Source organism: Diaphorina citri, unplaced genomic scaffold (genome assembly GCF_000475195.1).
Source record: "Diaphorina citri unplaced genomic scaffold, Diaci psyllid genome assembly version 1.1 scaffold155, whole genome shotgun sequence".
NCBI classification, from domain to species: Eukaryota; Metazoa; Arthropoda; class Insecta; order Hemiptera; family Psyllidae; genus Diaphorina; species Diaphorina citri.
In genome coordinates, this window is record NW_007377592.1 from 223,804 (window position 1) to 251,374 (window position 27,571).

The 27,571-nt window shown below is 37.8% G+C and overlaps 3 protein-coding genes across 12 annotated transcripts in view; 2 read left to right on the forward strand and 1 right to left on the reverse strand.

Moving 5' to 3' along the window:
* Nucleotides 1–2,753: 2,753 nt before the first annotated feature.
* LOC103505188 (lysine-specific demethylase 8-like) lies at nucleotides 2,754–15,816 on the forward strand. Of its 4 annotated transcripts, XR_003390364.1 has the most exons (10): nucleotides 2,754–2,937; nucleotides 3,110–3,336; nucleotides 3,735–3,896; nucleotides 4,214–4,399; nucleotides 4,993–5,111; nucleotides 5,570–5,795; nucleotides 5,978–6,181; nucleotides 6,596–6,801; nucleotides 9,961–10,078; nucleotides 11,570–11,678. XR_003390364.1 is itself a non-coding variant. In XM_026820532.1 (9 exons), the coding sequence occupies exons 1-8, from the start codon at nucleotides 2,759–2,761 to the stop codon at nucleotides 6,781–6,783; spliced, it is 1,491 nt and encodes a 496-aa protein (XP_026676333.1). In that variant the 5' UTR covers nucleotides 2,754–2,758; the 3' UTR covers nucleotides 6,784–6,801; nucleotides 15,708–15,816. The 4 variants fall into 4 exon arrangements, 3 of the variants coding, with proteins under 3 accessions (XP_026676333.1, XP_017297790.1, XP_026676334.1); XM_026820532.1 differs by lacking the exons at nucleotides 9,961–10,078; nucleotides 11,570–11,678 and adding an exon at nucleotides 15,708–15,816; XM_017442301.2 differs by lacking the exon at nucleotides 11,570–11,678 and having other exon boundaries at nucleotides 9,961–10,534.
* On the reverse strand, nucleotides 9,429–14,849 carry LOC108251864. Its single transcript, XM_017442302.2, has 4 exons — nucleotides 14,660–14,849; nucleotides 13,640–13,749; nucleotides 12,660–12,715; nucleotides 9,429–9,550 (listed from the first exon to the last, which is right to left on the reverse strand). Exons 1-4 carry the CDS (start codon nucleotides 14,723–14,725, stop codon nucleotides 9,429–9,431), a joined length of 354 nt encoding a protein of 117 aa, XP_017297791.1. The 5' UTR covers nucleotides 14,726–14,849.
* The window catches only part of LOC103505177, a 14,274-nt gene continuing 2,448 nt past the window's right edge, over nucleotides 15,746–27,571 (forward strand). For 2 of the 7 annotated variants that reach the window (XM_008469492.2, XM_026820539.1), the window contains exons 1-3: nucleotides 15,986–16,305; nucleotides 17,480–17,699; nucleotides 17,998–18,117. In XM_008469492.2, the coding sequence (XP_008467714.1) occupies nucleotides 17,574–17,699; nucleotides 17,998–18,117 (246 nt within the window). In that variant the 5' untranslated portion in view covers nucleotides 15,986–16,305; nucleotides 17,480–17,573. Of the gene's footprint in view, nucleotides 15,826–15,983; nucleotides 16,306–17,479; nucleotides 17,700–17,997; nucleotides 18,228–19,703; nucleotides 19,890–27,571 lie in introns of those variants that run through there. The other 5 variants (XM_008469495.2, XM_026820537.1, XM_008469494.2 and 2 more) reach the window with 5 other exon arrangements.

Genomic DNA, 27,571 nt, shown 5'->3' on the forward strand with positions numbered 1-27,571 from the left:
TAAAACATTAGTTTCATATTTATTACATTATAAGGGAATGATTTCTGAGTCAAACAATTTCTTCAAACATAAATGTACCAAATCTGATTTTAAATTTTTTGACACTAATCAATTCTTATATTGATCTCTGTACACCAAAGCGGAGTCAAGCATCTGGTAACAGAGTTCATTCTGAAAGAAAAGTTTTTCCAAGGAATAAGAAGGGGGTAATGGGGTAGTATGTTCAGTGGTAAGTTGGTAAAACATTAGTTTCATATTTATTACATTATAAGGGGATGATTTCTGAGTCGAACAATTTCTTCAAACATAAATGTACCAAATCTGATTTTAAATTTTTTGACACTAATCAATTCTTATATTGATCTCTGTACACCAAAGAGGGTATTCATTATAATCAGAGGGGAAAAAGAATTCTAGCTTCAAAGCAAATAAATATATCTATAACTGTAATCACAACTTATCTTATCTTAATAGTTATCTTCTTACTTCTAGTCATTGCTATAATCTTACTTCTCTACCTACTAATCGCTTACCTATTTCTAGACATGCTTCTAAATTTTGTGACAAGGCCATGCAAACTTCTAACATAATATTCCTTAATAGTTACCTTCTTACTTCTAGTCATTGCTATAATGTTACTTCTCTACCTACTAATCGCTTACCTATTTCTAGACATGCTTCTAAATTTTGTGACAAGGCCATGCAAACTTCTAACATAATATTATCTATTGTACCTAATGATAAAGTTCAATCAAAGCCCTGTGAACCTGACATAGGCTCTCTAACTAATTACATACCTACTGTACCTACTGATGATAATGATTCAACTTTTGGGTCCTTCTTTGAAGACACTGTTTCAAATGCTAGCATCATTAATTTATCAGCTGTTAGTGTCAATCTTTTATCTCCCCATAGTCACATACCCGTTGTAACTAGCAGTCACAGACCCTCAAATTTCAGCACCGGGGATCGAACCCTTGGAACTTGATCTTATTAACTCCTGACACTAGCTCTCCAACTTCTGCTCTTCCTCCTCCCACTCTTCTAATCTTCCTAGTTCTCCCTCTACGGAATGTTTTTACAATGTAGGTAGGTATAGGTATTTATTTATTGCATTTAATTACTGGTTTTTTTTTTTATTATTTTTGTTATTATTTTTCAAAAAAGATCAGTCAATTTTGTCAAATCACAGCACAGAAATTTTCACTCTCACTTTTTTACACCTACTCGGGAAAAATGTTCTACACAAAATGAAAATTGACACACAGAAGGAAAGCAACAATTCCCAGGAACTTGCACCTTTGCACAGGAACTTTCTGCAATCCGCGATCTTGGAAAGAAAAAATCGAAATAATAAAACACTCCACAAAGTTGATACAAAAGGTCGGTAGGTATCTTTCAGGTAGTCCAGGTAGGTAGGTATACCTGTTCTATTTTTATACAATTTTAAAAAATTAATAATAAACTTCCAGTATAGGTATGTAGGTAATTTCTTTAGTTGATTTTAAAAAGGCATTTGCAGCGACCTAGAAAAGTTGCAAAAAACTGCATAGGAGTATCCCCATGGCTCCCCGGTAGTAAGCGGTGGTGAGTGTTCGAAACCTTTCTTGTCCTGCTGTGTCCCTGAGGGTGGAAAATAACAGGGTAAGAGGTGTGTCCAAAATGAACCTTATCAGTTTAAGATAAAATCCGTCCGGAGCGTTAATTGAACCCGCGACTTTGTGCTTACAAGGCAGACACGCTACCCTCGAAGCTGTCTCGGCTGGCCAGTCCAGTTGAACAAATTGCATCAGTTCTGTACAGATATATCTGCCTCGGTAGCGTAGTGGTCAAGACGCTCGCCTGGTACTACCTAGTTGACTCATTAATAAATTTATTATGGTTTCTAGAGATCCAATAAGGTAAATTAACACTTTATCTGTTGCTCAAAAGAATGCAGACATGTCAAATTCAGAAGTTACCTAATTTGATGGAGGATCCTGGGTAAGTAGAACTCGACTGAAATCCTATCTTTCACTTGTTGAAATTTAGTTCAAGTTCTTCCCTTTAAGAAGCATCCTTCGTTATGGTTATTTCAAACAAATGGATTGATGCACCTATATTCAAGAAAATGTGGCTTCCCTTTATACACTACACAACAAATGATACTTGACTTGGACTTGAACCACCAACCCTGTTGATCCTGAGTCCACCATGCTAACCACTACACCACTGAGGTCAGTGTTTCATGTGACTATTCAATCAATTAACCAGTGTTTCTTTTCTTCCAGAAATTCAACAATGGCAAATCTAATTGAAACAAGAGAAAACATCCTCAATTTGGAACAAGCAATCTATGAATATAATGTAGTAAACATTGAAACATTGTGCAATGGTAATCAATAGTGGACGAGTTTGTTGGAGAAAATACATGCTTGGTTTCAGAAAATTCAATTGGATGAAATAGAAACAGTTTTCAGGTAAAATGAACAAGAAAAAAAGCCATAGGTACCAACTTTTTTTTAAAAAAAAAAAAAAAAAAACTGAGAAGGGTGCGTTGTAGTTATTTAAAGCGAATGGATTGATGCACCTATATTCAAGAAAATGTGGCTTCCCTTTATACACTACACAACAAAAATTTAATCACTTGAATCGGACTTGAACCACCAACCCTGTTGATCCTGAGTCTACCATGCTAACCACTACACCACTGAGGTCAGTGTTTCATGTGTCTATTCAATCAATTAACCAGTGTTTCTTTTCTTCCAGAAATTCAACAATGGCAAATCTAATTGAATCAAGAGAAAACATCCTCAGTTTGGAACAAGCAATCTATGAATATAATGTAGTAAACATGGAAACATTGTGCAATGAGAAGTATGAATTGTGGAGTTTGTTGGAGAAAATACATGCTTGGTTTCAGAAAATTCAATTGGATGAAATAGAAACAGTTTTCAGGTAAAATGAACAAGAAAAAAAGCCATAGGTACCAACTTTTTTTTAAAAAAAAAAAAAAAAAACTGAGAAGGGTGGCAGTGTATGCCATTTATTTTTCTTTTGGGCCCTTTCTAATTACAAAATTCTCATTTTTGGTCACTAAAACAAACTATCTTTTGATTTTTCATTTCAGCTGTGACAGTAAAACCAAGACAGAACAAATTGCTCTCTTGGTACAAGCAAGCATGGATAAAACCTGGGAACTCCTCAATACTGGTACTTGGAAAAATGTTCCTGAGTATATCAAACACATCTATTCTCTGCTTGGATTTTACAAGATGGCCACCACTTTGCTTTCTAAGTCACCTGTTGATTGGAATTTGAAATTGATGGAAGACTGTATTCATATGCTAGATAAGGGTAAGCTTTCTCTCACTTGCTCTCTCTCTCTCTCTCTCTCTCCCTCCTTCTTTATCCTTTCTTCCTCCCTCTCCTCTCACACATTTCTTTCTTTTCTCTTCTTTACTTTTCCCTCTCTTGCTTCCTCCCTCTCACCCACTCTCTCTTCCTCTCTCACATTCCTTCTGAATCTCTACTTTTCTTCTCTATCTACTTTCCTCTCTCTTGCTCTCTTTCCCTCCCGCTTCCTTCTTTTGTCCCTCCCTACCTATCTTCAAATTCCTGCTTACATTAGTACCTATCAGAATAAAGCAGCTAAAATTACTTTTATGCATGGTACATATTTATCTAGGCTACCTTTTTCTTACCTTGGTACTTATCAACTATAATAGAATAGGTATAAATTTTCTGTCCTACAGGAATCTTACTTGGCTACAACAATCCTCACATGACAAAGGCTGTAGAGTTACTCATGGGCCTATACAATGCTATGGTCAATAATGGACATAGTGAGATAAAGAGCAATTGGGCAGCTGTTACTAGTAAAAGCAGTGTGGTGATGTCTTCATGGAAAATTACAGGTACCTACCCTACCTACCTTTTTGACCTTTGAATACAAGTTTTTTTTTTTCTTCTTTTTCTAAGTATACTTAAATGCTTGTCAACAAATATTGTTCCCCAATTATTACATCTAGATAAATTTTATGACCTGACTTGGACTTGAAACACCAACCTCCAGATCCAAAGTCCACCGCATTAACCAGTGCACCACCGAGGTTGGTTTGACCTTTGAATGTTATAAGCAGACTGTTCAGATTTTAACAATTTTTTTGACATTGCTGATTCATATGATTCCTCTGTTTGCTGTGTTAAGTTCGAGTCTCTCTCTCCTCCCCAGGAATCCGTGGAGTTGCAATCCAGGAGCTGAGTGCACCCAGTTTGTTGACCTTCCAATCCAACTTCCTAACTGTAAGGAGACCAGTCAAACTGCGGGACTGTGTATCACATTGGCCTGCGCTGGCCAAATGGGACCTTGCCTATTTTAGAAAGCTGGCTGGATCCCGATTAGTGCCCATCGAAATAGGTGAGAGTGTGTAGTACCTTACTTAAACCTAATTTTTTTTTTATTTTTAGGCTTTTTTTTAACCCAATAGGCTTTTTAGGCCGAAGACACGGTACTAAGCCAAAATGTCAAGCTACTAAGAATAAGAAACATGATGATTCACAAGCTATGTTAACCAGCCTAGTTATCTCGGAGGTGCGTCTGCCTTCGATTTCCGTTCGGGCAGATTTTGTCCTGAACAGATAAAGTTTGTTCTTGGAACGGCTGGCTTTCTCCTATCCTGTCTTCCCTTTCAGGACGATAAGACCTCCGCTGTTACAGTTCCTTCTATCAATCCTCTTAAAAAACTAACTTCTTCTTTATAAAACCTCTTAAAAAAATAACTTCTTCTTTATATCTATGACTGATCAATTTACTTGCCATAACTTAGGTATGTTTTTTTCTTTAGGTTATCTTTAGAATCTTTCTATCTTCTTTTGATCATCTTGTTCTCCATTTGTGTCTCTAGCCTCTATCAAACCTCTTTTTTTTGAGAAAAGAAACTCTTATTTAAAAATGATAATAAACATTTAAAGAGCATAGGTAGGTAATTCATTTTGTTTGCTATCTCCCAGGCAAGAAATACACTGACGAGGATTGGTCACAACGTCTGATGAGTCTGAACCGGTTTCTAGATGAACATATGTGTGAACATAGTCACGCCTATCTGGCACAACATGATTTACTATCTCAGGTACTTATCAACTTACTTTTTTCTGGTGCTGTATGCTGTGTTAGATTACCTGGTATTTATAATTTCCCCTTGCTATGTAATAATACGAGGGACTATACATGTAATTGTGGTAGAAACCAACCAAGTACCTTGTGTTTATTTTTGTATAATTCTTTAAGGTCAGCTCTAATGGTGTAGTGGTCACTGCGCTCGCCTTGCACGCGGGAGATCCTGGCTCGATTCCCGGCGGGGACAAAAAAAAATGCATCATAAAATTGGTTAATTTCGTGATTGACTGTCCCCACTCAGCCTCGTGAGGAAAATAAGTAGCTATGTAATACAAATGCGCATAGCGACCGGTGCCAGCATGGTAGGTAAACATTGGGTGCTGGATTATTGAGATTTTTGAAAAATCGTACAATGCTTGCCCATCGCTCCTCAATTTTATTATAACTTCATTTCTCAACTTTGTTCTGCAGATACCTCAGTTGAAACAGGACATTGTCGTGCCCGACTATTGCTATCTTCACCCTGGTGATAACATTGATAGCTCGCTTCCCATTGGTGACAGCACTAATAGCTCACTTCTCACGGATCAGTCTGGTGCTGAAGAGAAGCAAAGTGATGGCTTTATTCACAATGATGAAAATGAAGAGGAGACAGAGGCTCATCATGTGGATTTGAACATGTGGTTTGGACCTCCAGGTAAAAAAAAAAAGATATATATAATAATAATAAAATAGAATAAAATATACCTTGTTTATCCTGCCAGAATGAGACTAGGGTAAAGAGACTGAAAAGTCTAAAGAAGGTCTTCTATGTATATTTCATAGGTGAAGTTTACAAATAAATAAATTTCTATTAAATACAATTTTCCTGCTTTACAGGCACGGTAACACCATTTCACTGGGATGCCAAACACAATCTCCTAGTTCAAGTTCTGGGCTCCAAACGGGTGCTCCTAACCGGCCCTGATTCTCACATGTACCCTTATGAGGGACTATTGAACAATACGAGTCGGGTGGACCCTGAATTAGACCTGGACATATTGACCAGGGAGTTCCCGGACTTTGTGAAACACCCTGGAAAAGGTACCTACTATTTTAACTCTCGGTAAAATGGGTGTTTCAACGCCGTTTTTATTTTGTAGCAATAGACCAACTGCTGTGGTCTTGTCGTAACATACTTATATTGTCCACCCTGTAGTTAGGTATGTATATCCTTCATCAGATGTGCGACAAGAGAGAAAAAGAGACAATACTTCCCATTTAGGTGCTGGGTCAACACGAGAACATCAAAAGTAACTCGTTGATATAATTAGTAATTACAATCAAAATAGAAGTGCAAATTTAAATGATAATTTTCCATCATTCTGAAAACGTGAAAACCTAGATCTCGTTTGTAACTTCAGTAAAGTAGGTAAGTAACTTCAATAAATTTATTTTCCAGAAGTAACTTCAGCGAATTTATTTTCCAGAAGTAACTTCAGCGAATTTATTTTCCAGATCTCAAATGTGAAACTAGTCAATCTAACTCAAAGGAAGAGGCACAATCCAGTGTCCCTCACAACCAGACCCCTGGTCACCTCATAGAGTGTACTCTAAACCCGGGCGATATGTTGTATATTCCACCCAAAGTGTGGCACCATGTGAGGAGTTTATCCACAAGCATCAGTGTTAGCTTCTGGTTCTGACACTGATCACCCTCAGAGGTAAGTAAGTGGCTTGAAAAAAAAGAACTCCCAATCTGGTTTTTTCAATATATCGTTGCCTAAGTACGCGATATTTGTGCAAATTTAAGTTAGGTATAAACGAGAAAAATGTGTCCAAATATCCCGTACACACGTAAAAATGAGATAAGACCACTTTTTTTCGAGTCGAAACGGGCAAAATTTTTGCAAATTTGCATACACACACGCGATGATCTGTCGAAAGACCAGGTTGAGAGAGATGTCGTAGCTTGTGTACCGGTCTTAAAACTTCAAGAGGAAACAAAAAACACAGTCCGCTGATATTTCGCAATTTGTACCTTTAAAAAAAGAAATGTAATGCTTTGTGTAATCTTAAACAAGTTGATAAAATGGTTAGCACTTAAAATTAAATTTTTATACAACACAAAAAGGGTAACTTCAAAAAAATATAGTTTGAAATATACAGGCTAGTGGGTAGTATACGAATGGTTTTTAGGTTATTCAGAAGTCACGACAATGAAAAAGGAATCTCTTTTTGTGTTTAACCTAACCCTATAACAACACGGGCCACTGCTCATTTGTGACAGCTCCTTTTTGTAGCAATTTTCCATTGACGTGACTTCTGAACAAGTACCGTTTTAAGATACTATGCTTAAAGATAAAGAAAAGTAAAAGTAGTAAGTAATATAAACAACACTCGGAAGGGTGGCAAAATAACGTTGTACTTAAGTACGTGGTTTTTTCAATTTGGACTAACCCGATAGAGGGAACTATAACTATTGAGTTCTTATCGGCCCGAAATCGAAAAGAGAACAGGACAGGAGCAAGTCAGCCGTTCCAAGAAAGAACCTCTTCTGTTAGGGATAAAGTTCATCACCGAAGAGAATCGAAACCTTGAACTAGCACTTACAAAGCAGACGCGCTACCCTTCAAGCTAACTAGGCTGGCTACGTTTGCTCCCACCAAAAAGTTCTAAATGAGGGTTAGTCCAATTTCCTTCTTGGCCAAAAAAGTGCATAAGATTTTAAGCAAGTGATTAGTTAAGACTAGGGCAAAGGTGGCAACTTTCTTACTTCTTACCCTATCTAACAATTAGAAATGATTTATTTTATTTTTTTATTATTATTTTTTCAGAGGTTTGATTAGGTAGGTATACAAACTTGGAATGTTTTTTTTTTCTCTTAAAAAAGTTCATCACTGAAGAGAATCGAAACCTTGAACTAGCGCTTACAAAGCAGACGCGCTACCCTTCAAGCTAACTAGGCTACATTTGTTCCCACCAAAAAGTTCTAAATGAGGGTTAGTCCAATTTCCTTCTTGGCCAAAAAAGTGCATAAGATTTTAAGCAAGTGATTAGTTAAGACTAGGGCAAAGGTGGCAACTTTCTTACTTCTTACCCTATCTAACAATTAGAAATTATTTATTTATTTTATTTATTATTTTTTTTTTAAGAGGTTTGATTAGGTAGGTATACAAACTTGGAATGTTTTTTTTTTCTTTAAAAAATAATAATAATAATAATAATAATAATACTTTTTTTTAGTAGGAAAACTTGAAAACAAAACAAAAATAGGGATTTCATAGAGGAATGCTAAAAAAAAGGTAAATACGTAGTTCCAATTAGTGAATTGGAAATTGGACGATGAGAAAAAGTCAAGCAAAATGAGTAGCTTGTCCCTAATGGGAATCCAGCTAAAAAGAGAGTAAAATTTGGCAGGATAATTTTGATAAGAGAAAATAAAGAAGGTGAGATTTTCTAGTCGCTAGGTATTGAGATCAATATAAATTGATTTCTAATTAAATGTTTTACTTGAAATTGTTTACTATTTTACTCCTCCCCAAATTTGGTGAATTCCATAGATAAAGATACAAAAAAATGGCCCTTCTTTTGTAGACTTCCTCATTTGTTGTTGTCCTAAGTAGCGAACATGAGGAGGCAAAGGGCAGTTTCAATGTTTTTTTTTGCGTCATTCTTCCCCTCGAATTCAGCCAGTGGAGTAAAGTGTTGTCTTTTTATTATTATTGAAGAAGAATTACAATTCCTTTTTTATTGAAATTTATTAAAGTAAGGTTATTATTATTTTTTTTTTAATACTGATTAGAGGTTTAAGTAAAAAGAAGCGACTGGAAAAACGCACCTGAACAAGGAGGTTCTTTAGATAATAAGGTATCTATTAATACGTATAGGACTAGACGGGTCTTATATGAAAATAATGTAACACATGTGACTGTCTCTTCAACTCACTCATCAGGCTGGGGCTGGAATCATAGTTTAAACTTGCAATAAGTTTAGCTCTTGGATTTCGTAATTTTCAGTTATACACATCGCTAAATCAAAGATTAAAATTTAATTATAGTTCAACCTCTGAGGCCCCGGCTTATAGAGGTAGAAACACCCTATCGTCACGTCACGTGAAGTTATGAGAGATAGAAAGATGTAGTTTACGTCATGTAACGTGATAGTAGTGTGGCTGTCCTGAACGAAATTACCTACAATACCTATCCGTATTATGGGAAAACTTTTAACTACAGCTTTCTGACTCCCCAAGACTTCACGTGACGTGATGGTAGTGTGTTTCTGCCTTTAGTCTCTCATATTTCGTATCTCATTCATTCATTCATTCATTCATTCATTCATTAATCACTCCCTAAGGTATACTCTCAATACAAGCCTTAATATTAGTCCACGTGCTCAGACATTTCCTATTCATTCGGATCTGAAGGCCCACATAATTCCTCAGCGACGCGCGCAGGTCCTCTTCTTTGGTAACTTCGAACCGTTTATTTTTGTCGGTACATATGTAAATTCAGCCTTTTAATGCATCAACACCCTCATTCAATATTCATTTCTGACGTTGATTTTGCTGTCGAGGTACATATATTAGGTAGGTAAAAAGGTGTAGCTACATAATATGTACTCAGGTACCTCCGTAGAAGAAGGAAGAAAATCTATGGAAAGTTATTTTAGGTACATACCTGGGTACCTATGTATACTTGACTACTCGTATGTAGTATGTACCTCCCACTATATCCCCTCCCACTGTCCACCGTAATTAGGTATGCTTCGACCTCCACAATATGTACCTCCCACTATATCCCCTCCCACTGTCCACCGTAATTAGGTATGCTTCGACCTCCACAATCCATTTTCAGCAATTTCAATATGTTTATTGTTTCCAGGTGCTTGAACTCTAAGGCTACACACGACTAGTCTATTGTCCAAAGTCAAAGTGGATTCGTAGTTCCAGAAAAATGTCTACACACTACAAGACAATGAGTCCATGTATTCCGAAGCCAGGTATATTTATTCCCATGTGAACAGGAACAGTGTCAATAAAAAGGGTTTGATAAAGGGAACTCTAACAACGGGGGTTCTACCGTCCTGAAAGACAGGATAGGAGAAAGCCAGCGTTCCAAAAACGTCTGTTTAGGATAAACTTCGCCGCGGGTGAGAATAGAACCCGCGACCTAGCGCTCACAGGGCAGGTGCGCTACTTTCCAAGCTAACTAGGCTTCCGTATATTGATTTGCATTAAAAATTTCAGTTCAACGAGAAAACGTCAATTGATTTGGACTTCCTACACACAAGTGACAAGGTACAAAAAGTACACAAAAGGCGTATTTTTAGAAGTCGTTGCCCATGTCAAAAATTGGTAAAAGCCAAAATTAGTAAACTATATAATCATAATATGGAGATACTATTATGGCCGAAGTTTGAACAAGTTTTCATGTGGGCCTAAAAAGTTTTGACTTTTTTTTTATTATTACAGGAATTAAGTGAGGGAACTTTTGTATAGAAAATTAAGAGGTATATATAAACGTGTGTGTGTTGCACGTGTGTTTTTTTTTTTATTTAGGTATTTCTAAACCCTAGTTTGTTATTCTTGAGCTGAAAATAATATTGTAAGCTAAATTTGACAATTTAAAAAATAGTGGCCAGCCTAGTTAGCTTAGTTGGTAGCGCGTCTGCCTTGTAAGCGTTAGGCGGCGGGTTTGATTCCCGCCCGGGGCGGATTTTATCCTGATGGGATAATGTTTGTTCTCGGAACGGCTGGCTTTCTCCTATCCTGTATTCTTTCTCTCTTAGATGTCAAACCTCTTCAAATAAATAATAATAATAGAGAGCGAGAGTGTGTGTGGATTAGGAAGCCAGCCGTTCCGGGAACGAACCTTTTCTGTTTAGGATAAAGTTTGCCCCGGGCGGAAATCGAACCCTGCACCCAGCGGTTTCAAGGCAGGCGTGCTACCGTCCAAGCTCACCAGGATGTCTAAAGGAAAAAAAAGAGGAAGGAGGGAGGAAGGCTACCTATAATTTCATTAAATATTCACACAGCATAGAGTACGTTGTCTATATTGATTCATAGCATGTCCCCATCCCTTCTTCTTCAAAAAATGTACAAAAAAAAAATGTAAAATGGCCTAGACAGTCACCCATTTAGATGCCCACCATGCCCGCCTTTGCTTAACTTCAGTGTACTGTAGGGAACTGGCATTTTCATAAAAAGATGCATTTGGAAAAAAATAGCTTCCCATAAATTTGAAAAGCACGCGCCACTGGAGTAGACAAGGAAAAAAAAAGTCGAGTGTGGGAAAATGCTGGTCAAAATTTTCTCAGGCTGGTTACCTAAACTTTGGTACCTAAAAATTTCAGGGCGGAATTTAGTGAGGGGAGGGGCCCCTCTCGGGCTTTATTATTGCTCATTTACTGTAGGCCAGACTCCGAAAATTTAGTCCATGTAGATCGACTTCGGTCGAATGTAATGCAGATTTTTTTTTCTTTTTTCAACAGGTAGTCCACTTGATCGATTTTATCATTACAGTCGAACCTGTCTAAGTGGGAATCCAAGGGACTGACAATTTTTTCCCACTTATCCAGGTTTCCCAGTTAAAAAGTTTCCCACTTTGAGGGGTTGCCGTTTTCCTATTCCCACTTATAGAGGTAAATGTGAACAGGAATCTGTTATTAGGGTTACTATGCTTTCCTACAAATTCCCACCTACAGAGGTCCGCTGAAGGCTCCAGACCTAGGAAAAAGGCAACCTTTCCCACTTACAGAGGCTCCGGACCAAGTATCTAGAATCAGTCATTCCCACTTATAGAGGCTCGATTTTCCCATTTAAACATTTTTTTTAGTAAAAAATGTACGGGTCACGATTTTTTCCCCAGTTATCCAGGTTTCCCAAGGGACATAAAAGCCTGATTAACCCTCATTATTTCAGGCGAATCAGGCTTGTTGTTCCACCCTCTTCTATGTATGTTTTTTAAAATTTTGTGCCATAACATCAACTGTATTTAATGAAGGTAAGAAGATTTTTTTTCTATTTTTTTCTCTACCTATTACCTCTTTGTTTATGATGACCAAAGTTTTGACTTTATGCTCAAAAGGTACCTATATTTTGGGTATAGCATGTCCCTCCGTTTTCTACTAGGACAGACCTACACAGTAGAACGTATTATGACATCCTATGAACTTGTCAATATGGGGAACCTTTCACCCTACTCGAAATAAAAACTTTTCTTGAACATAGAGGCTACTCTACCCACTCTCTGCTACGAAAATGAGCCTTTTCACTCAAGTTGTTCCGTCTTGGTCGCTTTGGTCATTCTGTGCCTAGGCTTATCTCACTCGCGACTTTGAGCGCATAGTCGTCTGCAAAACTAAACTTATGAAAATGCTGGAAAGTCTGTAGGGTAATTATGCAGAAGTCACGTCCGTGGAAAAGAAAAGCTCCTTTTTGTATTTAACCTAACATTATAATAACATTAATCACTGCTCGAATTGTGAAAACTCCTTGTTGTGTTTAACCTAACCCTATAATAACACTGGTCACTGCTCGTTTGTGCCAGTTCCTTTGGTAGCAATATTCCACGGACGTGACTTCTGATGCTCAGCTTGTTTTGTTTGGGAATGAGTGACCAGTCTTCGTCAGTAACTCTGGAAATTAATGGTGAGAATTCAAAAGATTTGTTCCATTTGAGGGTAAAAGTTATACCTTGTTTTTGGTCAACCTGCCTTAGTGTGTTCATTAAGACAGAAGGGCATAGGTTCAATTTCAGCTGAGGTATGGAATTTTCAACATGGTTGGGGGAATTTGTCCATAATAATAGAGTGGTAGTGTGCTGCTGGGTTAAAGGAACTCTCTAGACCTATTTCATCAAAATAATTCAACATCATTCTTCCCTATTATCAAACTATGCCATTTGCCTGTGCATTCAAAAATAAAGCAAGCATATGCTTCTCCACTGAGATTCTTTGATTTATGTAAGAACTGATTCTTAAAAAGATAGGGCTGCTTGTGCCAGTTACTCACTTAGTTTCTATTAAGTATACCTATAGATTATGAAGCCTGTAGAGAAATGTATAGGTAGGTATAAAGGCAAGTACCTACTAAGTTTAGGTGTTAGTAACGCTATAACGGGAAACTCTCAGAGGCTTAGGTGCAGGGGCAAACAGACCTAAAGAATGGTTTAAGCTTGTACGAATCTCGTAACGGGAGCCACGTTAATCTCACCCAGCTTGAGTGGCTGGCTGAGAATTCTACTCATGAAAACTGATGGATACCCATATTCTTTTCACACAGCCTGACCAGACACTCTACAGACACTCCACTGTGAAATTTCTAGTAAACTCCAATAGAGTGGTAGTGTGCTGCTGGGTTAAAGGAACTCTCTAGACCTATTTCATCAAAATAATTCAACATCATTCTTCCTTATTATCAAACTATGCCATTTTCCTGTGCATTCAAAAATAAAGCAAGCATATGCTTCTCCACTGAGATTCTTTGATTTATCTGAGATTCTTTGATTTATGTAAGAACTGATTCTTAAAAAGATAGGGCTGCTTGTGCCAGTTACTCACTTAGTTTCTATTAAGTATACAGTGTAGAATTCTCTTATGTTCAGACTTGGGTTGGTTCTCTTCTCTGCCTCGGGAATGCTGATTTCCATGTGGTCCAGCAAGCAATCATCCTGAGATAAATAATAGAAAATATATATTTATTGATTAGTAGAGGATTTCTCACTGCATACTTTTCTTATGATTTATTTTGAAGAGCTGTGACAGAGGGAAGACAGGATACTAGAATGCCAATCTTTTCAAGAACAAACCTTGTTTGATTAGAATAAAGTTTGCCCCAGAAAAGAATTCAAATCTTGAGCTTATATAAATCTATGATGAATAGGGTGTGAGGGGGAGTGGTTGTTGATATCTCACATAAGTAAAATTATACAACAACATAAGTTGTATCTCACTGGCTCTATTATTATGAAAAATTATCTCATAAGATCCAGATCATTCAATATTTAGGTCTACCAGCATTTGTCTAATTACCAAAGGCTGTGATTTCTTCTTTTTGCCAAAAGCAGGTAACTATGCAGAAGTCACGTCCGTGGAAAAGAAAAGCTCCTTTTTGTATTTAACGTAACCCTATAATAACACTAATCACTGCTCTAATTGTGAAAACTCCTTCTTGCATTTAACCTAACCCTATAATAATCTCACTGCACACTTTTCTTATGATTTATTTTTAAGAGCTGTGACAGAGGGAAGACAGGATACTAGAATGGCAATCTTTTCAAGAACAAACCTTGTTTGATTAGAATAAAGTTTGTCCCAGACAGGAATTCAAATCTTGAGCTTATATAAATCTATGATGAATAGGGTGTGAGGGGGAGTGGTTGTCGATATCTTACATCAGTAAAATTAGGTATACAACAGAAGTTGTATCTCACAAGGCTCTATTATTATGAAAAACTATCTCATAAGATCCAGATCATTCAATATTTAGGTCTACCAGCATTTGTCTAATTACCAAAGGCTGTGATTTCTTCTTTTTGCCAAAAGATAATCTAACTTTCAGAATTCTCAGTAGAGCTCTACCTTGTCAGGATCCTCGCTTTCGTTAGCATTGCTGGTTGCATCTTCATTTGTATCCGGCGAGGCCATTTCTTTGCAATCAGACGGTTCGAAAGTTGATTAAAATAACACCTTTTAATTAACTGGGACAATTAATTAACTAATTAATGTGTTTAATTAATTAAAATTGAAAAAGTTTGCCTCTGCTTCTTTCGGATTTCTTATCAAACTGTTTTGTAAACAAACAAAACAGCTGATAAAATATGTACTGCGTGTTGCATGCAAATGAGTTTCTAGGCGTTTCAACGCGTGAAAAATGTATTGCGTATTGTGTCACCTATTGTTTTCGGGCGGACTTATTGTAAAAAATTTTCTGAGTCCAAAAATTTAGATTTGGCCGGGTATTGAACCCAAAATAGGTAGGTACTTAAAAAAAAAAACAAAGTTGATAGAGGGAATTGTAATCGCCAAGGTTTTATCATGTCGAAATAAAAAAAAAAAAGGAGGAAGACAGGATACTTAGGAGAAAGCCAGTTGTTCGAATAACAAACCTCTGTTCAGCATAAAATCTGCCCGGGGCGGAAATCGAACCCACGACCTAGGGCTTACAAGGCAGACACCCTTGACTCGCCAAGTCGCCAGAATTCATGTGTGCTAGGTCAGTGATTTTTTTTTTTTTTTTTTTTATTTTTTTTTAGGTAGGTAGGTAGGTAGGTACGGTACCTACATGGGTTTATTAGGTCCCTAATTTTAATGAGTTGTAGGTGCATATGTAAATTTAGCCTTTTAATGCATTAACACCCTCATTCAATATTCATTTCTGACGTTGATTTTGCTGTCGAGGTACATAAATTAGGTAGGTAAAAAGGTAAATACCTACACCTATGTACTTAGGTACCTCTGTAGAAGAAGGAAGAAAATCTATGGAAAGTTATTTTAGGTACATACCAGGGTACCTATACTTGACTACTTACTCGTATGTAGTATCTACCTCCCACTATCCACCGTAATTAGGTATGCTTCGACCTCCACAATCTATTTTCAGCAATTTCAATATGTTTATTGTTTCCAGGTGCTTGAACTTTAAGGCTACACACGACTAGTCTATTGACCAAAGTCAAAATGGATTCGTAGTTCCAGAAAAATGTCTACACACTACAAGACAATGATTCCCCGTATTCCGAAGCCAGGTATATTTATTCCCATGTGAACAGTGTCAATAAAAAGGGTTTGATAAAGGGAACTCTAACAACGGGGGTTCTACCGTCCTGAAAGACAGGATAGGAGAAAGCCAGCAGCTCCTTTTTGTGTTTAACTTAACCCTTGAATAACACTGATCACTGCTCAAATTATGAAAACTCCTTTTTGTGTTTAACCTAACCCTAGAACACTGCTCAAATTGTGGCAGCTCGTGTTTAACCTAACCCTATAACAACATTATTATTACACCTGGATAAATTTCATGGCATGACTTGCACTCGAACCACCAACCTCAAAATCCGAAGTCCAATGCGTTAAGCGTTAACCACTGCACTACTGAAGTTGGGTAGAATTAGTTGGATTTGTTGCTCTACAGACTGAATCCGTCGGACTGAAAGGGCTCTCTCAAACGTGTACATTATTCAAAGGCTTCTGAATATTGTATGACCCTACGTCCATCCCAAAATAAGGTACTCATATCCAATGGATAGTAATGATATAATAGACACAAAAGCTTCTAGTTTTTAGTCCGTCCATTTCCTAGACTTTCCACTTTTGTTAGAAGAGCTTTTTATTCGTACTTCCCAAGTGTACATTTTCAGTCCATTTCCAGATATTACACTTTCTTTTGAAGAACTTTTAATTCGGATTTGGACTTCCCAATTGTATATTTTAAACTGTCGATTTTTCTTGCCATGTTAGGTAATGGTTTGAACCTAATTTTGTAATTACTGGACCCGTCTAGTCTGTATTAAATGTTAATCGTTCATTAGCCCGTTTTTTGATTCGGTCTTACCTTTTTACGAATAAATAGAAAGTAAGAAAACTTTTTTTTTTTTCAATTCATTGTTAATGCTTAAAAAAATACTTACTTAGTTTTTAAAATGAACTTTTTACATTGATAGCCCATTTCGTTCATAAGTTTGTTTTTTAGCCCTTGATTCCTTTAAATTGTTATTATGTCCCTACCTTTTTTGTGCGTTGCCTAATATATAGGTGTGTAGGAGGACGTAGATATTGTAAAAGTTAGCCATATTTACTTACATATCTAAGTAGAACAACAAATTTAATTTCGTCCAATAGAATTACGTCATTCCGTGATTAAATTGGATGATATTTCTATTATTTATGTGTGGGGGTGGCGAAACAGTTTATTTTGTGAAAAGCTTTTCAATTATGGATGAGGAAAGGAAATTTAATGAATAGTCAGCAAAAGTGGACGTGGGTTTGACAAGATACCTATTTAGCTGAACTCGAACGTAGACCACTGCGTCATTGTATGGAAAAATGGAAAGCGATGCCTGCAAATTGGGTCCGAATCATTGAGTTTTTTGGTCGACAGTTTTTTTTTTTCTTTTTTTAAGTATCTATTTTAATCTTTATTTCAGAATAATAGGAACGTAACATATGTACATACTTCTCCCCCAAGTTACATAACTTCTAAGAGGTATTTTCTCTCTCTTTCTCTCTCTCTCTCTTTTATTCTCCTATTTTTATTGTTATTTTTTTTACTATTTTTTTTTTTTTTTAATTAATAGAGTGTATTTGTATTGGCAGTTGCTGTATTATTATTATTATTATTATTTTTATTTTTTTTATATATAATCGCAATTTTAACAATTTTATTCCCTTCCAATTTTCCAGATCCCACTATGTCAAGACATCTGAGGTTTCAATCCTTGATAGACTGGAATCTCTAGATTACTAGAACATAAACATCCGTCCATCATCCGTCACAATGAAGTCAGAGAAGCTAGTTTTCGACGTCCTCAAGATGGTTCTAACCTCTGCCGTTTATCTCGCCTTAGCCGTGTCTGGATGGATATTCCTACGTCTCGTGTACACCTGTTTTGTATTTCCCAAGGTAAGCTTGACATGCGGGAGATCCGGGTTCGACTCCCGATTTTTTTTTCAAGGGGCTTCATAGATTCGTAGAAGCTTAAATATTTTTTAGGGGCTGTTTGCCCCTACACCAAAGCCTCGAAGTGGTTTTTTTTGTGTTCGAAGTTAAACTGCTCTACTCGGACCTTGATGGAACCTAAACGCACCCCCACTGGTATATTTCCAATGGGATTAATGTCACTATGTAACTGCAAAGGTTTTTGTGATGTGGGTTTTACCTTGTCAATTTGGTTTAACAAATCTCTTTATTTTCCTTCAAGGTTATGAGAAATCTGGAACGCGGTCTGAGCAAGAAAATCGACCAGATGAAGAAGAATCAGGAACGGCGACCGTCTACAGACGAGATGGCAGTGGTAGAGGAAGAAACGGCAGAAGACAATGTGAGTGATGCTATGACCGAGAACGAAGTTGATTTGAGGGACAAGAAAAACGAATAAGAAACAATTTAAACGGAAAAACGAATAAGAAACAATATAAACGGAATAACGAATAAGAAACAATATAAACGGAAAAGCGAAGAGGGAACAATTTAATCCGTAAATTTGTAAAAATAAATGAATTTAAACGATGCAATCTAACACCTAAATATATACGAATAAAAAAATAAAAGGAAACAAAGATAGTAATTTAAAGTTTTAACATTTAAAAAATAAAATAAGCATAATTGTAAATCGTGAAGTAATCATGGGAATAACGAATAAGAAACAATAAAACGGAAAAGCGAATAAGGAACAATTTAATCCGTAAACTTGTAAAAATAAATGAATTTAAACGATGCAATCTAACACCTGAATACATACGAATAAAAAATAAAAGGAAACAAAGATAGTAATTTAAAGTTTTAACATTTAAAAAATAAAATAAGCATAATTGTAAATCGTGAAGTAATCATCAAAAGCAGCCATTAATATTAATGTTTCAAAAATAAAGTAGGATAAATATTATGGTTTGGTAAATGAAAAGTAAATCCTTTGGACTGTTTCATGAACAATAAAAGACCCTCCCAGTCTGACCAATGAACTAAAAAGTGTGTTAATGTTTCAAAAATAAAGTAGGATAAATATCATGGTTTGGTAAATGAAAAGTAAATCCTTTGGACTGTTTCATGAACAATAAAAGACCCTCCCAGTCTGACCAATGAACTAAAAAGTGTTAACAGAAAACCCTATATTAAATTGTGAATAACAACATTGGGCAATCGACTTTTGGACAAAATTTCGACTTTCGAACTTTAATTGAACAATAATTAAATTAATTATACAGGAGTTAACCAACCCATCTCTTTAATACCTCTTAAGACTCCTGACCTGTAATTAAAAACGTCTCGTTAAACGTAATTAAAAACGGTTTTTGACCTATGGTCAGTTTGACTTTTGGAACTTTGTCAAATTGTGCTTAAATTAAGCATGAATAAGTGATGGTGGCGAAAAAGTTGCTCCATTGACATGGGCACTGTTGACATTTGAATAATTTATTGGTACTGAGGGACAGGTTGTTCGACGTTTTATTATTTTTTTCTTTCTATTTTTGATAAGATGGTATGCATTGAAACGGAACTTTCACCTATTATACCTACCTATTTACATAGCTCGAATTTTTTGATACCTCTACCTCCTGTACAATTTTATTGAGTGAACTTTTCAAAGACGAAAAAAATCTAAAAATATTGGGAGTTGGTAGAATGAAAACCTACCCAAGTGCGAGTTTAAACGCAAGGAAAATCTACAAGACTCTTATGCCGTATGGTGCCAAGGTGAAAACTTGGCTCAAACCAAATCTGGTGTCGAAAAAGTTTCTGTACAGAAAATGGTAAGTAAGAAACGAAGACAAAGTTAGTGGATCAAAGAACACATCCATATATGTCATTTGTTCCGAGTCATAGAAAAAGTAAGTTTTTGGTATTGGTATGAGTAGTCTGGCAGGAAAAACAAGATAATTATATTCTATTCCATTCTCTCCCCTCCAGGTCTCAAAGTATCTACAACGTTGACGGCTCGGATCCTCCCCAATGCCCTCCCCCTCAGACAATTTTCCTGCCACGGTCGGGTCATGAACTCTTGGCCTTCACAATGGCCGGCATTCCCATCTCGCACAACTGCTCCAAAACCCTGTCCGCTTTCGGGCTGATCTTCATGCTCATTGGAATTGTGCTAACGAGTAAGTGATCCTAACATTTTTTTTTCTTCTAAAGTTTTTATTCCATTTTTTTTTTTTTTTTTTTAGTACTTTTCAGGAAGAAAAGTACGTACTTATCTAAGTGCTTTACAAGTTATAGGCAAATGTGGTAGATATGTACTTGTATGTTACACGTTACATATACTATAATTACTACCTATTTCCTATAGTTCGTTGCCTTACAAGTGAAAAAATAGGAATTTGGCCCTGGGGCCTCCTAGACTCTATAAATATTTGAACATAGGTAAATTTTGCTATGCACTTTCATAGTAATAATGATAATAGGTACCTTTGTGTAGTGGTATTTTTAGCTCTTCTAGGTAGTCAGATAGGTAATTACGGTACCTACCTTTGTTCCGAATAATAGGTACTTCGTACTATCCGATGGCAATAATACCCAGGGTGTACTTTCCTTTGGTAATTTATTCCCATCGTAATGACGACTGACGGCACGTAGGTATTTCAGCTTTATACATACAGGGTGGAAGAAAAAAATGGAAAGACATTCCTACATTTGAAACCCCTTTTGTCAGTAGTGTGTCATAGAATAGCGAAACTAATTGAGTTTTCATAGCGAATAGCTTCCTAGTGACCCCCCCCCAAAAAAAAAAAAAAAAAAAAAAAAAAAAAAAACACAACGCCGACCCTAAGTTGTGACTTTCGGTAGAAAAAATGCTTGAGATTTGTGATTAAGAGCTCCTTCAGGGTGGAAGAGCTCCTTCAGGAGAATCCTGCCACATAAAATAAATCGTAAAAAAATCTAATATATTATCCAATACACCCTGAATGCAAAACAAAAAATCTGGTGTGAACATCACACGACTTTCTATTACATTTGCGGAATACGTATTTGAAAAAAAAAAAAAATGAAAATTTTTCTAAGTTCCGAGCCTGAGCCGCCTACGGCGGCCGATTTTTGGTCGAAAATTTCCTATCTTAAAATACTCCCCATGTAATGAGGGATCATTAAAAAGTGTCCCAAATTTGAACTTTTTTTTCTATCTAAAATACTCCCCATGTAATGAGGGATCATTAAAAAGTGTCCAAAATTTGAACTTTTTACTTAAAAAAAAAAAATCCAAGTCCAAAATCGACCGCCTTTTTTTTTTTTTTCGTGAGTGAAAGCTTTTTTCTCGCTCATGCAATTGCCAGACCTTTCAGACATAATACAGGGTGACGTCAAGCGCCGATAGCACGTCCTATCAGTTCCCAATAATTCGCTGAAGTTAAGCAACCGTGTGGTTGGTATCCGGTTGGGTGACCGTCTGGGCAATCGCTTTCTCCGGTCCCATTTAGGGTGAGGTTAATGTAAGGAGGCGACTAGTTGTCGCCGAATGGAGGGTAAAAAAAAACCCGATGAATAAAACTTAGCAGTAATACAGTAACGTAAAAAAAAAAAAAAAATTGGACCGATTGCAATACTTTCTCATTACCTGGTATAGGTTCCCTATACGTAAGGGTAATAGAAAGTAAAAAACATAAAAAACCATTTTTTTATTTATTATTTTTTTTAATCAAATAAGGTTCTAAAATTTTGTTATACCATGTTATTTAACCCATAAAATAAAGAAGACCTTGTTTAGACTGCTGGGGTAAAGGGACTTTTTAGTCTCATTCGAGCAGAATAAACAAGGTACCTATAGTTATTCTATTCTATTCTAGTTAGTTTGGAGGGTAATAGCGCATCTACCTTGTAAGCGCTAGGTCGCGGGTTTGATAAACGCCGGGGCAGACTTTATCCTGAACAGACAAGGCTCGTTCAGCTGCTGCTGCTGCTTTTTAGCGATTTGTAACCAAATTTATTGGACACCCTGTATACTTGTATCTGTTATCTGATAAGAACAATGCCATACCGTCTCATAGGGTTATAGGTACCAGAGTTTTCTGTCAATCAATCTCTACCACAATAATAGATGGAGACTTCTACTCAGACTATCTGAGAGACAGTTGGCGTTTGTGGCGGAAAAAGCTACCGACTTCTAGTCTCTCGGACTTTCTGAAGGGCGAAGTCGGAAGCTTTTTCCGACGGTCTAATGCCGGCTACTCACCCTCGGACGGTCTGACAGACCTTACTCTGACTTTAGTAACCGGCTTTACGTCTACTGGCAGTCTGCAGTCACTTTAGAAGTAAATGAGCTAATGCTAAGTGGTGTTATGGTTAGAGTGGTGGACTGCGGGAAGTTGGTAGTTCAACTCCTGTGAAAGTCGTAAAATTTACCGGTGAAATAATTGTAGAATGAATTTTTCGACTAGCATTGATTCAAATAATGAATCGACCAAAGATTTTAATTCCTTTTGTGAATCGAGGCACTGAGGGTTGGAACAGTTTAATAGAACGATGACTTGATGAGTGTTTAAAATTCACACCCATGTCTTCACAGTCAACTAGAGCAGGGTTATTCGGATCCTATTGTCTACGAGGACCTTCTGGAGATATCATTCAACCATTGCATGAACCCAGCTGCTTAACTCATATTGAATGCAAATCATTGTGCTCCGTGCTATTTACATTGTCATCAGTGCGTCAGAAGTGTCAGAACGTTTACTTGCATATCAGTTGTACAGGGATGTACCAACTGTTTGACACGTAGGGCCAGTTATAGGAAAATGTATTCCAGTAATTGTATACATTTTCATTAGTAGCTGTTCCTTTCGGGATGGGGGACTTTAAACAGGGAGGATACTAGCCTGAAATTTCCCTTCCTAAGAAAATAGCAAAGGTTGAGTGCGAAGGGCATCTCGTAAAAATCAAATATCAGCCCAAAGCAATGACCCTAGGGCTGATTGAAAGGCTGACAAAAACTGACTACTGGTCAAATACAAACAGGATTGAGCCGTGGTCAATTTTCCAGTGGTCAGTTTCCCGGAAGGATAATACACCTTTGCTGAGGAATTTGATTCATAACAGAGGGCGGGGCGACAATGGAAAATGGAATTGGTCCAAGAATGTTCATATGCCAGCGCTTTAGGATCTTTCCATGTACTGATCTTGTGATCGCGTGTGACATGTGTGCAGCATGTCATACAAGACAAGTGAAGGGCATCTCGTAAAAACCAAATATCAGCCCAAAGCAATGACCCTAGGGCTGATTGAAAGGCTGACAAAAACTGACTACTGGTCAAATACAAACAGAATTGAGTCGTGGTCAATTTTCCAGTGGTCAGTTTCCCGGAAGGATAATACACCTTTGCTGAGGAATTTGATTCATAACTGAGAGGACGGGAAGACAATGGAAAATGGAATCGGTCCAAGAATGTTCATATGCCAGCGCTTTAGGATCTTTCCATGTACTGATCTTGTGATTCTTGTGATCGCGTATGACATGTGTGCAGCATGTCATACAAGACAAGTATAAAAGAAAAGGGATTAGTCAAACTTGAATCAGAGACTTAGCCTGGCCCTAGTGAAATAGTTCCTTCTAAGTTCACCAAGTTGTAGGGTCTTTAGATTTGCCAAGTTTGTCAAAAGCTCCCTGCCCTTGGTGATCAGACGAATTATTGATCTACTTGCAGCAGATTTGAGTACATACTTTCTTTCTTTCTTTTGGTTTTCTTTCTTGTTCGGTTACGGCCGCGATTCTCAAAAGAGATCTTGAGATTCCAGAAAAGGCGAAATCGGGCGATTAACATTTAGAGGGCAAATGGTAGGTACTCACTACACCAACGAAATGCAGTCCGTTGAGCCCCAAATTTTTCTTAAAGCCATGTGCCCAACATACTCGACCGTAAAAAAATACCTCGTAATAAATAGCAGGCGACATCTTGTTTGTTGCAAAATACTTCATCTGAAAAACGCCTCGTCCTTCAATGAATCGCAGGCGACATCTTGTCTAATAGTTGCAAAATACTCAATCGCTTTCACTCTCAGTCTGTCCCTGTATAGAGCTCATCATACATTCATAGAGTGTTTGTCCTACTAAAATTTTAAATAGTGCTACACATAATCGCATGCATTATCCCTATTACCTATACCTCACCTCAGTTGACTCTCGTAAATCTAAAGCTGTTCGCACACGGGTCTCAGACGATTCAGAAGGAGTTTTTCTTAGAGAAATTAGCTTAAGCTTAATTTTATTTTATTTTTTCAAGGCTTGACAAAGGGAACTGTAACAGCGGAGGTCTTATCATCCCGAAATAGAAGAGAGAAAGAGGGCAGGTTAGGAGAAAGCTAGTCGTTCCGAGAACGAACATTATCCGTTCAGGATAAAATCCTCCCCCATTGACGGACCTGTAAGAGCAAAGGTCTCATCGTCCCGAAATGGAAGAGAGTAAGACGGGAAAGGCCTTCCGAGAACGAATCTTATTTGTTTAGGATAAAATTCATCTTTAATAAAACGATTAGAACTTGTGAGCGAACCGCCTCACTCTTGGCAAAGAGCACAATTTCAGCTTTATGTAATCGCGATCTGTATCTGTAATCTATCACAACAATTCGAGGAAAGTCTGCCAAAGTGTGACGTTTTCAGCAAGGGCTTTAATAAGCACACCTTCTAGTTGCCTTGAATAGAAGGGGTTCTTGAAAATCCTCAGGCCAGGCACTCACTATCAGGTATCACGTAGATCTGACAGGCGGACCTGATCAGGTGTGCCTATCAGGTCTGCCTGATAGTGAGTGGCTGGCCTTATTAGTGTGATTTTTCACCATATAGAAAGATTAAAGATCCTCCAATTCCAGTTTATTATGAGACTCACATCCTTCCATTTCAAAATTCAAATTTCTAATGATGACCTAAATGAATTTTGCAGTGTACAAACCTTTCTTTATACATTAGTTGCAACCAAATGAATTAGAGTAAGTACATAGTTTGCTAAATTATTCCTCAACTACATCATAACATAATCCACGATTTCACTATTCTGAGTTGTGCAACTGTTTACTGGTCGTGTAAATAGATGCATGCATTCATTGCATAGTTCTTTTGTTGCACACTACGGCATCTTAGGATTCCTAGGACTCATACTGTCTAAGGCCAGCCACTCACTATCAGGTAGACCTGACAGGTACGGCTGAAAAGGTCCGTCTGTCAGGTCTACCTGATAGTGAGTGACTGGTTTTACACAATGAGTTTTGTTAGGGGGGTTCGTCTAACTTTATCACAACATAGACCCACCTGATAACAGCTTGGAGGCAGTGCTAACTTTTAATAACACCACTTTTTCCGTGTGCCAAAATAACCCATACCAAGTAATCCCGTCACCCTTTAACTGAAATAACACCACCTTTTCCGTGTGCCAAAATAACCCATACCCTACGGCACTTATCAGAACTGGTTTTACACAATGAGTTTTGTTAGGGGGGTTCGTCTAACTTTATCACAACATAGACCCACCTGATAACAGCTTGGAGGCAGTGCTAACTTTTAGCAGACAACTGCACCGTCAAAGTTACATTAATTAGGCAGAAATAAACCGAAGGCTTTGGACAGTTTTGTTGATAAAGTACCATGATAGAGGAGATTCCATGTTGGTCATTATGTGGACAGTTTGATGAGCAAAAACTACGGATTGGATGCCAACACATTGTCATGAATGAATGCAGCGGGATAGACAACCTATGAAGTGTCGTGAGTAGCTGATCGGCCTATTTACAGTGTTACATCGGTCAGTAGACTCATTGGAATTCACAATAAAGAAATTGGAAATGCAATTCCTTTGTATTTTCGGTGCTCACTGCATAAGCATAGTAAGATTTTCCAAATATGTATCTCAATAATCCTAAAGGTGTGTTCAAACATAGTCGACCACGTCGATGTCGACTGAAACCGTACACTGCCTGGACAACATAGATTCACCTCGTCGATCGACGGTCGTCTATGTGTGGCCACAGCTTAACACCCTATTTCAATTCCTTTACTTTAAAGCTGTGTCCACGTTAGACTTGGTCTCGTGAGACCACTGTCTACGGTGTCTATTACCAAGTTCGTAGAGTAGCGTACACGCTGCACGGGCCATAGGACGCTCTATACCTGCCTCGGTGGTGTAGTGGTCAAGGCGCTCGCCTGGTAAACAGGAGGGCGTGGGTTCAATCCCGGCCGAGGTATGGAATTTTGAGTACATACAAGGAAAAAAAATCCATTTACGCCCGGATGACTTACAGTTTCATTTCATGTACGTCTGAAACTCGGAAGTATTGATATACCCTGTACACGTTAATACAAGGAAAAAAATCCATTTACGCCCGGATGACTTACAGTTTCATTTCATGTACGTCTGAAACTCTGAAGTATTGATATACCCTGTACACGTTATGATAGGGCCCGGATGACTTACAGTTTCATTTCATGTACGTCTGAAACTCGGAAGTATTGATATACCCTGTACACGTTATGATAGCGTATTGTGTTCTACAGGAAAACTGAACTACAACAATCATCTGCAATTTACCAACTGCAGGAGAACTGCACTCTGCAGTTCTAGTCTGATGTAACAGGTCATTACGGGGTCACGGTTGACTGGTCCGCTACACGGGAGATGTCTAATTCGAGGGCACTTGACCGTGTAGGAGGAAATTGGTCACATTCCTGGACGTAGTATGTGACGATGTGTATATTGTGTGCTTATCTTCTGCACAGAGAATTGGCTTGGGGACGTTAAACAGGTCTGGCTGGGAGACGTTAATGCTACACGGGAGATGTCTAATTCGAGGGCACTTGACCGTGTAGGAGGAAATTGGTCACATTCCTGGACGTATGTGACGATGTGTATATTGTGTGCTTATCTTCTGCACAGAGAATTGGCTTGGGGACGTTAAACAGGTCTGGCTGGGGTACGTTAAACGGAGAGTAGACCAGATTAGTCTGGCTGGGGGACTTTGAACGGGAGTATACCAGCCTGAATTTCCCTTGCTAAAGAAATAGCAAAGGTTGAGTGCGAAGGGTATCCACTCGCATCCAAAACCAAATGTCAGCCTAAAGCAATCACCCAGGGCTGATTGAGAGGCTGACGAAAAACACCGACCCCGTCTGAACATGGGGAAAGGCGAAGAAAAAGAAGTTTGTTAGCTTATCTTGAACTTATTTGTCAAGATTTATGATGGCTTTTCATGTCACTAAGTACATATGTTTGTTAAGATGATACCATCTATTGCCAACAGTCTAAACGGATCAGCACTTCGTCATCAGGGACTTATGACATGAAAGGACAATAAGAAAATACCTTATCTACATCTAGTAAATATCACTGACCAACCCAACATCGTACGTATTGTGAAGCACATGACATGGACCTGACGTATACCGCCCCACACACTTTCAATATTTGCACAGTGCTGTCAATATTATTGAACTCTGTGCTGACCACCTCTGTGGCCGAGTGGTCAAGAGCACTGACTTTCAACCCGGAGGTGCTGACTACCGCGCTCAATAGACTGCGAAACATTAGGGCATCTTAGGATTCCTAGGACTCATATTACTGTCTAAGGCCAGTCTCTCACTATCAGGTAGACATGACAGGTACGGCTGAAAAGGTCCGTCTGTCAGATCTACCTGATAGTGAGTGGCTGGCCTAGTTAATCAGATCTAGGTCCTATATGCCGCGGCCGCGGTAGGACACCCTAGTACACACTAAGCACGCAGTCACGTCCGAGGAACGTGAGGTACCTTACAACATTGATTAGGTGAGTTACCCGTCACACGAGCTCTCGAGAATTTGGTCCACTCA